The following is a 13,056-nucleotide window of genomic DNA, read 5'->3' as shown; positions in this document are numbered from 1 at the left end:
GGGCCCAGGGAGGTTTTTTCCGACTGTGAAGGGAGCAAAAAGCGGCGTCTGGCCGTATTGGGAAGGGCAGGGCAGGGCCAAAACGGAAGTGCGCAAAAGCTGGATCGAAAGAGCAAACAAAGGGCGGGCGAAGGCCGGCAAAAGAAAACGGGAGACGAAGCCGGCAAGGGCGAGACACCTTTTTGGCGGAACATGGAGGTTTGGGCTTTGTTCATCACAACACCCTGGTTGTGCCTAGGCGACGCGCTTCTGGCGGAGCTCGAGCCGGAGAAGGAGGCGGAAGGCCAAGAAGAAGGAAAGCAAGAAGGGAAAGAAGAAGAAGAAAAAGGGGAAGGGCAGGGCAGGGTCGTCGCAGGCGCACGGCGAGGCGGCGGGTGAGGCGGACTTGGCAGAGGTGGATGCAGAGGTGGCGGCGCCCGAGGCGGAGAAGGAGGCGGGAGTGCCTGTCCGCTGCCTCGGCGAGGCGACGGCGAGGCTGAGTGTAGTGCCAGAGGGACAGGCACTAGAGGAGCCATCACCGGAGGTTGGCGCCGCTGCTCCGGCCGACCTCGCCGAGTCCTTTGCGCCGCCATCGGAGTCGCCGTCGCAGCTTGCTGCCGCGGCCCCCGATGAGGACTCGATCGGACCCGAGGACCCGAGCTCCGACTCCGTCTCCGACGATGCGGTGTCGGGAGAGCCCCAGCCAGCGGTGGCGACCGTCTCGCTCGCCAACGCCGACTTCGACACTGGCCGGGCGGTTGTTCCTGAGTCCACCCTCGGCGGCGAGACCACATGCATCGTGTGTTTTACCAGGCCGAAGACGCACATCGCCGTGCCATGTGGGCACCAGTGCGCGTGCGGCGCTTGCGCGGATCGGATGCGCGACTGCCCGTACTGCCGCGAGCCGGTGATGATGTGGATGCTGCAGCGCCTCGTGTAGGAGATGACATCGTGTCGAGGCGAACGCGTCGTTGCAATTAGCGGGTAGATCGATAAAGGGGGAAACGGAGGCTTGCCGGGAGCGAATCACAATTCTTTTATGCGAGAGACGTCGTAAAGGTTCTAACCTGGTTTGTGGAGCTCCCACAGATGTTCTGACAGGATGGTTTCTAGAGCAGGCTCTAGATAAAGTTGCCTTGACCGCCGGAGGTGGTCCACGGCGATCAACGGGCTGGGCCTACGGCGGCTATCCTCAACGAGCACGAGGTGATCTTGCGATTGCCGCCGGGCGGGGTCTCCAAGTAAACTCCCGTAAGTTTCTACTAATGAGCGTTACTTGTTTGTGGTCCGCTCTACCGACCGCCACAAACGTTGGTGGACCGACTCGTTGTGCCCCTTCTACCATCGTGCTGAGCGGTCCCTCGCCAACGTGTGAGTGAATTTTGTGTGTGCGGGACTACACCACTCGGGCGAGGCACGATGAGCGACGGGGGGTCGCGTGGCTCAACGCAGTTGTCCATCAGTCTTGTCAGGCCGTGCCCCGACGGCTACACCGGCATTCGCAGGGCAGAGATCATGCTTAAGGTGGAGCCTGCCAACCACCCCTTTGTGGTGTGCATGCGTCACGTGATCCCTGGTGGAGACGACAGGAGCGACTCCAACGCTTACCTCGTTCCACTCTACGTTCTGGAGGGACTCTGCCTCCATTTGGCTTTCTTTCTAGCTCGCCGTCACGCGCGAGCGGGATGAGTGGGTGTTTGTGCGCGCGTGCAATTGAGCTTTAAATTCCGACTATAATTGAGCCGACTATACAACCATGGATGGCTACCTTCTACATTCACAGGGTGGGCTTCGGGCATGGACCCCAGGCGAAGTCAAGGCGATGGTTTCTAGAGCAGGCTCTAGATAAAGTTGCCTTGACCGCCGGAGGTGGTCCACGGCGATCAACGGGCTGGGCCTACGGCGGCTATCCTCAACGAGCACGAGGTGATCTTGCGATTGCCGCCGGGCGGGGTCTCCAAGTAAACTCCCGTAAGTTTCTACTAATGAGCGTTACTTGTTTGTGGTCCGCTCTACCGACCGCCACAAACGTTGGTGGACCGACTCGTTGTGCCCCTTCTACCATCGTGCTGAGCGGTCCCTCGCCAACGTGTGAGTGAATTTTGTGTGTCCCTCCCTGCCCTCCCGGGATGAGTGGGTGTTTGTGCGCGCGTGCAATTGAGCTTTAAATTCCGACTATAATTGAGCCGACTATACAACCATGGATGGCTACCTTCTACATTCACAGGGTGGGCTTCGGGCATGGACCCCAGGCGAAGTCAAGGCTAGATGGATCTGACCTCGGGGCCGATGTGACCAAGCGCTGGTAGCGTGGTTTTGGGCATCCTCTATCACAACACTACTGATCCTGGTCATTAGAGCTGCCAGGGATAGCGTCAGGAGCCGGTAGGAGTCAAAACCCCTCACATTTGAGACGACATCGTGTCCCATATACTCGTGCAACAAGCCTGTGGCGCGGTGGCCGCGCCGACTCAACGCCGCGCCCGATTTTTTTCTTTTTTCTCACCCTGAAGCGAGAGAGTCGAGAAGGGAGAGACAGCAACGAGAGTCAGATTTTCTCTCACAACACAGAGCCCATTCGCCCTTCTCATCACTGCCCTGGCGCCCACGCCTCGACCTTCTTGGGCAGCAGCTGGTCCGACAGGTCCTCTCCGTGTCCTAGGCAGCCGCGGCCGCCCTCGCCCCAGGCATAAACAGCGCCATCGACCGTGCGGGCGAAGTTGCGGTCTACTCCTGCCGACACAGCGACGACGCGCTGCCCAGCAAAGGCCTCGACCTTCTTGGGCAGCGGCTGGATCTGCTGGTCGCCGTGGCCCAGCTTGCCGTAGTCTCCGTCGCCCCAGCTCCAGACACTGCCGTCGGCGGCGAGAGCGAGGCTGTGGCCGGCTCCAGCCGACACAGCGACGACGCGCTGCCCAGCAAAGGCCTCGACCTTCTTCGGTAGCGGCTGGGTCTGCGTGTCGCCGTGGCCCAGCTGGCCAGAGACTCCACTGCCCCAGCTCCAGACGGCGCCGTCCGCGGTGATGGCGAGGCTGTGCACATCTCCAGCGGACACAGCGACGATGCGCCGCCCAGCCAAGGCCTCGATCTTCGTTGGCAGCAGCTGCTGCTGCCGGTCGCCGTGGCCCAGCTCGCCCCAGCCTCCATAGCCCCAGCTCCAGACGGCGCCGTCCGCAATGATGGCGAGGCTGTGGCGCTGCCCAGCCGACAGTGCGACGACGCGCTGGCTAGCAAAAGCCTCAATCTTCTTGGGCAGCAGCTGCTGCTGCCGGTCGCCGTGGCCCAACTGGCCAAAGGCTCCCAATCCCCAGCTCCAAACGGCGCCGTCGGCGGTGAGAGCGAGGCTGTGCTCCCCTCCCACCGACACAGCGGCGACGCGCCGGCTAGCAAAGGCTGCGATCTTCTTCGGCAGCAGCTGGTCCTGCTGGTCGCCGTGGCCCAGCTTGCCAAAGCCTCCATCGCCCCAGCTCCAGACGGCGCCGTCAGCGGTGAGGGCGAGGCTGTGCATGCTTGCTGCCGACACGCTCACGGCGCGCTCGCCGCCCAGTGGCGACGGGAGGCGCGTTGGCGTGTTGAGCTGCACCACACCCTCGCCGTGCCCAAGAATGCCCGGCATCCAGCTCTCAGCCTTCCCGCACGACGAGAGCCGCCCCTCGCCGTCGATGAAGAGGCTGTGCCGTCCGCCTGCCGCCGCCCTCGCCGGCGGGTTAAACTCGCACAGCAACGCAGCGAAGCACAGCCACCGCACGGGGCAGCCCTCGCCCTCTGGCTGCGCCGGCAGCTCGAAGCCGCGCTCTTGCGCCCACAAGCGGATGGCCTCCGCCGCGAGCGAGGCGTGGAAGAGCAGCGAGACGGCCGCGACGCGAGCGATGTCGACGGGGCTGTCGCAGCGAGAGAGGACGCGCTCGAGGAGGTCCGTGGGGAGGTCGAGCAGGCGGGCGGGCGGCGGCGTGTCCGGCGAGGGGGCAGCGGCGGAGGAGGCGGTGGCCCCGGTGGCGAGGCGGCGCGAGCAGCGGCGCGGCGGGGCAGACATCGAGAAAAAGAATTCGCGCCGATCTCTCTTCAAATAAATAAATAATAAATACAACGGACATCCCAAGCTAGGGCTGGGTCGAGGACAGACACGTCCCCACCTTTGCAGGATTTTGCAAAAGCGAGGGGGGAGGGCGCATCGCCGCGCGGAGAGGGCTGGGCACAGGGCACAGGGGATCTCTCTCGCATAGGATATGCACTCGGCGGCACGAGGGCAAGGCTGGGCGTCCTATGTTTGTGCTCCCCCCCGGACCCCTCGCTCTCGGGCACTAACCATCTGACCACTCATCGACGGGGCTTGGATCTCTCTTCAGAAAAGAAAGAAAGAAAACAGACAACCCAAGGGAGGGATGGGAGGACGGCACGCCGCCACCACACAGGGATTTTAAGGAGAGGTGTGTGGTGCGCTATCCGTCGCCCACCCTAGGGAGTCTGCCTCTTCCTATCTCTCTTCGCAGTCTCTCGCTGATTCTCGCTTCAGAAAGAAAGAAAGAAAGAAAACAGGCAACCCAAGGGAGGGATGGGAGGACGGTACGCCGCCACCACACAGGGATTTTAGGGGAGAAGTGTGGTGTTAGCCGTCGCCCACCCTCGGGCGTCTACCACTTCCTATCTCTCTCCGCAGTTTATCACCAATTCTTGCAGCGACCTTCATGCCACCTCGCATTCTTCTCACTCTCGTCGTTCTCTCTCCTGCTGTCTCTTCCCCTGACTCATCGCTCTCCTCGGCCTCGTTCTGAGACGCCGCTGTCGTCTGCCGATCTCTTGCTCTCGCTGCTTCTCTCGCCTTTCTGCGTAACTCCGCTCTCCTCTCCGCGTATTTTGGTCCCTCGAGTTTATCGAGCATTCCTCGCGCAAGGACCACATTTCTGACTCCCACTGCGAGCATATCCCGCCCTGTCATGTCGTTGCTCAGGTCCACTCTCGTTTCGAGCACTTGTACCTCAATGGTCGGTGTTGGCACTGGGGTTCCCTTCGGGTATATTGTGACAGCTGACGGCGGGATTTCCACTTTTGTTTCGTCCTCCTCGGGGTCGTCTTCCCCGGCTTCCTTGCGTTCGGCGTGGCTTACCCTCCATGCCGTGAACAGGCGCTTTATCCACTCTATATTCTTCTCTCGTTCCTCTGCCCGTGCCTTGGTCTTGTCGTTGTTTCGCACCCATGTCTGTATGGCCATCGAGGCTGCCTTCCCCACTACCTCTTCCTTATTTCCAGCGCAGCTGCCGCTCAGTATGTGCGCCAACGACGCCTCTTTTGTGGCCTCATCCCTAGCCGCCTTGCACGCTCTGCATCCCCAGAACGCGCTTCTCGTGGCGGGGCCCCTCATTCCCCGCTTCTTTTCCCCCTCTAGAATACGCCTGTGGTGTGCCCCATGTGGCACCCCGACCTGTTGTCTCACCCTGGCCCCCAAGATCGTTTTGGTCGTCACATTGTGATCCCCGACGTCGTCAAATGTCGCCCGCCTGTCCTTCCCCCCGTTCTCGTCGGGCAATCTCATCTTATTGTCCCATCGATGTTTTAGGCTGGCTACAGCCACTTCGCTCCACAGCCGTCCCGCCACCCCTGCCGTGTGCGATCCCGGCCTCACCGTCTTTCGAAGTTGTTCGCACACCCACTCGTGTGCGCTCTGGCGCATGTGCCCGTATGTCCGTCGGTCCGATATCTCCCTCTTCTCCGGGTCTTCTGCCATCTCCTTTCTCACTGTGTACATGCACGGCCGAGTTCGCACCGCGTCCCGCACCACTTTCGAGGCGTCCTCCGCGTCGTTATTTCCGAGGTATGCTGTCGCCACCGCGTCGGCGTATGCGTTGCAGGCTATTCCCACGTGTGCTGGCACCCACATGAAGACCACCGCCTCTAGCTTCGATCTATAGTAAGCGATCGCCTCCAGCAGTCCGCCTCTCTCCCAGTCCCTCAGACCTTCTGGCATCCCTTTGCGGTGCGCATTCTCAATTTGCTGCAGCGCGGGTTTGCAGTCGCATAGCACTAAGCACCGCCGCGATTGCGCATCGCTCGCGCTCGCCATTTTGCGTAAGTATGCGAGTATCGCGTACATCTCCGCGTCTATCGGCTCCCACGTGTTTGGCAGCTTTCCTCCCCACATGCCCGCGCCAAAGGCTGTCCGTATCTCCTCTTCATCACAGGGCCCGATTCCGTTGGGATCCGGCCGTTCAAACGTTGTTAGTCCTCCCATCCCTCCCTTGGGTTGTCTGTTTTCTTTCTTTCTTTCTTTTACTAAAGTGATGGCTGGTGGTACTCTCCTGCAATCACAGTCCTTCCTGTGACATGGCAGGCCACTATCAAGCCCTACAAGCACCAGATCACCCATTTGGGGAGGGTTGACATCGTGATTTCCGCGGAAAATTTCTTTTTCTGAAAATTCCGGCGTGAAGAGAGGGAAAAACCCGAAAAAAGCGACCAGACCTACCCTACCTACCCCGGCATGCTGGCCGCCCCAAGCAAAAAGAATACACACCTGAGCGGCGGCACAAAACTGCGCCGCGGCCCGGACACAGAGAAGAAAATCGCGGTCGAGTTCTGTTACGCTTGCCAACCGTCGCCGGCGCGGCGCGCATCCCGCGGTGCGTGGGCTGCGAACTGCCGCTCCGAGTGCTCCAGCCGCCCCGAGCCCCCTCAAAGCCAACATGTCGTACCGCGAGCTGCGAAACTTCAAGGAGATCATGTGCACGCTCGGCTATCCGCGCCTGATATCCATCGAGAATTTCCGTGCGCCTCCGCTGCCCCCCCACCCCCCCTCCGCCCAGCGCTCCTCCCCCGCCCTCGCCGCTCCCTCTATGGCCGTCCAGGCCGTCGAGGCAACCGAGACCGCGCTGAGCCGTCCGTGATCTCGCAGGCAAACCCCACTTTGAGCTGGTGGCGGACGTGCTCATCTGGCTGTGCCGGAGGTACGACAAGAAGATGCAAATCCTCGACGAGATCCGCACCGAGGGGGACCGGATAGCGTTTCTGAAATCAGCCGCGGAGCAACTGCTGGTGCGCGCTTCGGGCAGCCGTTTCCCTTCACCCGCCCCACACTCCCAGAGAGCGCAAGTTGGACACCGCGCCCCGTGCGGAGGCGCGCGTGCAGTGTGTCATCCCACACTGGCCTGCGGCGCAGGTGCGAGCTCGAGTGAAGCTCAACCTCAAGAACCTCTACCAGGCGAATGGGTTTGCAGTCAAGGAGCTGCTCAAGGTGGCGGCCCTCCTCCACCAGGCGCACCGCGGGGCCACCGACGACGACGAGCAGAACGAGCTCTCCTTTGACCTGGGGTGGGCCGTCCCAAAGCGCCGGCCCCGTCCACTTCCGGCTAGGAAGCCCGCATGCCGAGCGTCCATAGGCCAGGACATGCCTTTGCTGACCTCAAGACGACTCGCGCGATCTCTGCAGACATCACCAAGTACGGTGCCGCTCTGCACGAGGTGCGCTACTGGCTACTGTCATAAACCCGCACCAAGCGCAGGCGAGATGCTTTCCGCCGAGTCCTGGTAGGCGCTGGAAGGGCACGCAGACGCAAAGGAGGCTGCCGCTCGTGCGCTGGGCAAGCATCACGACGCCGACTCGATGCACAAGCAGCTTGCGAGGCGGTCGCGGCACAATGTCCGACGCAACAGCCCTGCGGTGCCTGACGCTCACTTGTTTGTGCAAAGGCTTGCGGAGGCGTCTGCTGAGGAGGCGGAGAGCTGGGCAGATAAGTTGCGCACGCTCAGCGCCGACGAGGCGGCGCTGCAGGCATGCCTTTGCCTCCCTGACTCCTATCATTCGCTCCCGGCTCATCCCCGGGCTCTGTCTAAAGGCCAAGATTGACAAGAAGCGGACCGAGCTCGATCGGCAGCTGAAGCGGCTAGCGTCTCTCCAGTCGGTGGGCCGCACAGCTGCGGCCCAGCTCACGCTTGCACGAGGGGTCCACTGGGCGCACCCGTCCCCGCAGGTGAGACCAGCACATATGGACGAGATGGAGAGGCTCGAGGTGGCAGGATCAAGTGGCGCTGGCTGGTCGCGACTAGCCGTCCTAGCGCGGCCCGGGACGCGCAATAGGCGGATCTCAACGCACAGTACAGCAGCTATGTCAGCCTCTGGCGCAACCTCACCTACCTCGAGGGCGAGGGCGCTTGCACGAGCGCCACCGCGCTTCAGCTTCCTACTTGAGTCTCTGTATCTCGGGCGAACAGGCGAGTTGGACGCCATCCACGCCGCCGACGCGGAGAAGGCCTGAAGAGTGACGGTTCCAACAGCGCGGGCATTTGTACCGGTTAATTGACTTTTGACTTGTCGAACAGGCGGAGGCGCGTGAGCGCCATTTGCGGGCAATGCAGAGGCGGCTGCGAGAGGAGGAGCTGCAGGTGCTGCGCGGCCAGGCGAGCAGAGCATGCGGCGCCGCCCGACAGCATGCACAAGGCTCAGGTTGTTCGCGCCTCTCCGTACGCAGGCGCAGGTTGATGAGCAGGCCTTAGACGAGGCGCTCGAGTCAGACGCGCGTCGGTTGGCGCGGCCGCGTGGCGCATCCCGAGGCCAGCACGGCGCGGCGAGGCACAGCGACGAGGAGAGCGACGAGGAGAGCGATGAGGAGGCAAGCCGTCAATGACGCACGATGTCTCCTCTCAAATGGCACGCTTTCACCTATGATGTGAGTTGCAGGAAGAGGAGGACGAGGATGATGAGGACGACGGCGACCTGACCGAGGTGGTGCCTTAGGTCGAGAGGAGAGCAAAAAATCCGATGATGGAGCTTAAATCTGCCTCCACCTTGTGATCAGGGCGGCTTTGGCGGTGGAGCACACTCGCCAAACGGAGTGGGCGGCATGTTTGAGCTGGACGAGGATGCGTCCGAGGAGGAGGACGACGACGATGACGACAATTTTTGAATCGATGCCCGCAGCCGTCGCGCGGAAATGCTCGGCGGCTCCCGGCGTACGATGTGGGTGGTTCCAGATGATAGAAGGCGGGGCGCCTTGAAGGCGGATCGCTATCCCCGCCGGACGACTACTGACCTCGGCTGCTCGGCTCTCTCGGCGTCCCGGGAGGTGATTGTTTACAGAGGCGCGCCAAACGGTAATGAACACTAAAGCAATGCCAAACCAAAAGCAGACACGACTCCCACGGGCGTGGTGAAAAGTGTAACTGTAAGTGAAAAAAGTCTCGTCATATGTGAGAATGACAGCACACATCGGAAGCAGTAAATCGCGTCATGCGTCAAACGCGGTGCCGGTGCCGGTGGCCGGCTTAGGCTTCTGGCGATCCTTCGCGAGCTTTCGCTCCGCCGCGGCGACGTTCTCGGCATGCTCCGCGTTAACGAGCTTGGCCTTGAGGTCCGCCGATAAATTGTCGCCGTAACGGTAGTCGGTCTGGCTGCCATCCCAGGAAAGGTGCCAGTTGTTGACGCCAAAACGCGGGTTGTCCATGAGCGCCGCGAGGAAGGAGTTACAGGATGTGATGGCGTCGAAGACGGGCAGCCGGGTCGCCGCGCGCACGGCGTCCGAGTATGGCGGCAGCTCCGTGCACTCAAACAGGATGGCGCGAATTGGCTTTGCCGTGTCTGCGTATTTGGCGACTGTCTCCTTTGCGAGTCGGACGATGTGCGGCATGACAGAGTCGACGTCGACGCGATCGCCATTCGCCACCGCCTCGAAGCCAGGCACGTCTTGGCAGCCAACGATGATGAAGCGCGACTCCTCCGGGTCCACGCCGCACTCCTTCTTGATCAGGTCACGCATGGGCTTCAGCGACTCGCCGTTGGCGGTAAAGAGCGCAATGTGCTCGTGTGCGGCATAGGCACAGACGACGGCGGGCAGCTGGCAAAGCGATGACATGAAGACGGGTTTGTCGGTGACTGTCCTCGCGAGGTCTTGAAAATTCATGAAGAAGCCACAGTCACTGGTGATTCCCGCAACACCTTGCGCGTCAAGCCACTTGATGGCGTCGATGAAGCGCTGCTTGATTTCGTCCGGCATCTCGCCCTTTTGGCACATCCCAAACGTGAGGCCAGGCACGACACGATAAAACACGTCGTAGTAAAAGGAGCCCGGGTGATCAATGTCGCCGAGGGCGGGAGGGTAGTCGTAGTCGAGCCGTATCACGCCCAGTGACGGGTACTCGCAGACCAGCAGTTTGGCATCATCATCGGCGGGCGGCAGCGGCTTGAAGCGACCACCCTCGTCAACTTCGGCCCCCGGATAGTTCTTCTCGATCGTCTTTCTGTCTTTACCTGCCATGGCAGGTGCACAAGGCCGAGTCAACCGGGCGATATGTGCGTGGGTTGCGGTGAGCATGAAGGACTACTCGCTCCTCCACGCGCCTGCACTCGTCACATTCCGATTGAGCTCGGGCTTCGAACCGGCGCATCCCATTGCAAAGGCTCGTATTTGCAAGCGACCAGCCCACGCCGTCCCTAAAGAGCCGATCTGACCACACTTTGCATATGTCTCACGCAATCAAAAAGCGCCCGCGAGCGCCTGTCCCTGTGACACGCCGCGGGGGCGCAAAGTCGATCGGTCGCGCGTTGTGCGCGGGGTGGTTTGGGTCCGTTTGTGTGTCTTTCAAGCCCGGTTTATATGGCGTAGTGCGCTGGATCCGTGTGCGAGAGAGATAGAGTCGAGTCTGTCACATGCGCATATTATGTGAAGAGAGAGAGAGAGAGAGAGTCCTATTGAGACTGTGTGGCAGGTGACGATAACTCCAAGCGCCAAAACCTCGAACTGCTTCCGGTCTCACCTAGACGCGACCCCGCATGGTGGCTGCGGCAACGTCCTCGCCCAGCGGAGCCACGCATCCGTGTCTGTTGGCGGTGGCGCAATGCTGCGAGCTGCAACTGCGGCCTTGTCGTAGCGCACGGGCGGGCCGACGGCGGCCCCGCCAGCCGTGCGGATGGCTCCCGCGACAGCGTCCCGGTCGAAATCGCCCACGATCGCGTCAAAGAGCTGCTCGGGCGCGAGCGCGCTCGGGGTCGCCGCGTACCGAGGCAACGCCGCCTGCTCCGCACGCAAGGGCCGCTCCCCCTCCTCCCCGTCCTCTCCGCCGGCCGACCCGCTGTTGAGCGAGGCCAACGCCTTGGAGATGACGTCTCCGCGCGCCTGCACCACCCACAGCCGGTCCTCAAAGGGAAGGACCATCGCCACGTCGTCCCGGGTCACACGGCCGGCGTACAAGTCATACCTCAACGCGCCGGTCGAGGTGAGGAAGCACTGCGATGCGTTGCGCGCAGGCGTGAAGAGGGCGGCCGGCGCGACGACGTCCAAATAGAGCGACCAGAGCGAGTCGTCCGCGCCGAGGGGGGCGGAGGCGCGGTAGGTGCGTGGCGCGCAGCCGAGAGCAGTCGAGACTCCGAGCGCATCGCGCGTCTCGTCGATGCGGCGCGACAGCGCCAGGCCTGCCGGCGTGTCGAACGCGGCAGCGGCGACCCCGGCGGCGGCGGCGAGCGAGGCGCGGCTCATATGCACATACTCGTGCACGAAGCTGTGGTGGAGTGACACTCCGCGCGAGGCGTTGAACGACGCGAAGCCAACCGTGTCCGCGTAGTGGCCTGCTTCGAGCACCGCCGCGCGCGCGTCGAGGCGCGCGGAGGCGCGGATGTGGGAATGGCCCGCGAGGACCTGCACGAGTACTGCCGGCCCCACCGCCCTGCGGATGGCGGCCAGCATCTCGCCCACGAGCGGGTCGGCGTAGTGCATGTGCGCGAGGAGCACGATCGCGTCGACGTGCGCAGCGTGCGCCATCGCCGCAGCAAACCACGGCTCGCTCACGGCCGCCGCGATCTTAGTGACGTTGACGGCGGCGCAGTGGTCGCGCATCTCGTACAGCCAGCCGAGGACGAGCAGCCGAGTCCCGTGTCGCCCTTTCAGCAAGGCGAAGCGCGATCCGAGCGGCGCTCCCGACGAGGCGAGTACGATGTTGGAGGTGAGGTAAGTCCCGTTCCAGCTGCCGACAAAGGACGGCCGCGGGCCGACCGTGCCAAGCAGCCCCTCGAGAACAGTCCTGCTCTGGTAGAGCTCGTGGTTGCCGCAGTTCAGTGCATCGAGCGGCAGGCTGGTCAGCAGCGGGAGCACCGCCTTGCCGTGGACGGGCGTGGCAGAGCTTAGCCCGGTCCCGTCAACCACGTCACCTGAGCGGGGAGAAGGGGGAGGGGGGGGGTCGGGCCGGCGGCGGCGTGGCGGGCGGGCCCGCGCAGGGAAGGCGCATCGCAGGGTGAGGCGCATCGCAGGGAGAGGGCAGGGAGAGGGCAGGGAGAGGCGCACCGTTGTCGAAGAAAAAGACGTCCTTCCCCTGCTTGTCGCCCGCGGCGCGGAGGTGCTGGACGAAAGACAGCAGTGCACCGAAGGACGCGTCGCACCTCTCGACGCCGCACATGCCATCCGCGTGCAGGTGGGCGGCGAGGAAAGAGTGCACATCGGTGACGACGAGGAGGTTGACCTCCGACAGGCGCAGCGCAGTCTGCTTTTGCATGTCGCAGCCACGAAACCGCCTTTCTTTTTTCTGTGTTTACCCCGGGGCGCCCACTCCTCGATCTTCTTGGGCAGCAGCTGGTTCGACAGGTCCTCGCCGTGGCCCAGACTGCCGGAGGCTCCACCGCCCCAGCTCCACGGAGGGCGCCGTCGGCGGTGAGGGCGGAGGCTGTGGGCGGCTCCGGCAGCACCACCAGCAGACGCAGCGAGGTACGACCTCGGCTCCCGCTGCTCGCCCAACGGCGGCCATTGCATGTTAGGAAACAAACGTCAAGGCAAGGCCCAACGCCGACACACACTCTTTTTTTTCCGGTTCGAGTGGAAAAGGAACGCTTTTCTCTCTATCTTTCACACCGGCCTTGCCCCCGGAAAGCGGGAGTGAGGAGCGCGAGGGGGGCAGCCGATTCACTCCTGATTCCTGTGCAGGGGCCGCGCCCCATACAGCGTGCCTGCTCAGCAGCAACCCGCCCCCCCCCCCCCCCCGCACATCTGCGGGGAGCGGGCTGGCTAGCTGGCGGCTAGCTTGCACTTGACGCGTCGAAATATGCTACGGCCACACGGGCCCTATCTTCCCCCAAAAGCGCAGCGCCGCACGGCTGGCGTCAAGCGG

At 62.8% G+C, this 13,056-nt stretch overlaps 4 protein-coding genes across 4 annotated transcripts; 2 read left to right on the top strand and 2 right to left on the bottom strand.

Moving 5' to 3' along the window:
* Positions 1–192: 192 nt before the first annotated feature.
* Positions 193–919, top strand: EMIHUDRAFT_236304 (hypothetical protein; the record flags this gene model as incomplete). The annotated part of the gene is made up of 2 exons (XM_005779261.1): positions 193–198; positions 356–919. 2 exons carry the CDS (start codon positions 193–195, stop codon positions 917–919), a joined length of 570 nt encoding a protein of 189 aa, XP_005779318.1.
* A 5,737-nt stretch (positions 920–6,656) lies between these two features.
* Positions 6,657–8,158, top strand: EMIHUDRAFT_236301 (hypothetical protein; the record flags this gene model as incomplete). The annotated part of the gene is made up of 7 exons (XM_005779260.1): positions 6,657–6,738; positions 6,866–7,005; positions 7,088–7,281; positions 7,350–7,431; positions 7,502–7,704; positions 7,742–7,871; positions 8,048–8,158. 7 exons carry the CDS (start codon positions 6,657–6,659, stop codon positions 8,156–8,158), a joined length of 942 nt encoding a protein of 313 aa, XP_005779317.1.
* A 1,036-nt stretch (positions 8,159–9,194) lies between these two features.
* On the bottom strand, positions 9,195–10,220 carry EMIHUDRAFT_114859 (hypothetical protein; the record flags this gene model as incomplete). The annotated part of the gene is made up of 1 exon (XM_005779259.1): positions 9,195–10,220. The coding sequence occupies one exon, from the start codon at positions 10,218–10,220 to the stop codon at positions 9,195–9,197; it is 1,026 nt and encodes a 341-aa protein (XP_005779316.1).
* A 189-nt stretch (positions 10,221–10,409) lies between these two features.
* EMIHUDRAFT_468930 (hypothetical protein) lies at positions 10,410–12,447 on the bottom strand (the record flags this gene model as incomplete). The annotated part of the gene is made up of 2 exons (XM_005779258.1): positions 10,410–12,106; positions 12,240–12,447. 2 exons carry the CDS (start codon positions 12,445–12,447, stop codon positions 10,716–10,718), a joined length of 1,599 nt encoding a protein of 532 aa, XP_005779315.1. The 3' UTR covers positions 10,410–10,715.
* Between the last annotated feature and the right edge of the window lie 609 nt (positions 12,448–13,056).

This window comes from Emiliania huxleyi (assembly GCF_000372725.1).
Source record: "Emiliania huxleyi CCMP1516 unplaced genomic scaffold EMIHUscaffold_233, whole genome shotgun sequence".
Taxonomy (NCBI): Eukaryota; Haptophyta; order Isochrysidales; family Noelaerhabdaceae; genus Emiliania; species Emiliania huxleyi.
Note: the sequence above shows the minus strand (reverse complement) of the source record. Positions and strands in the feature narration are given on the sequence as shown.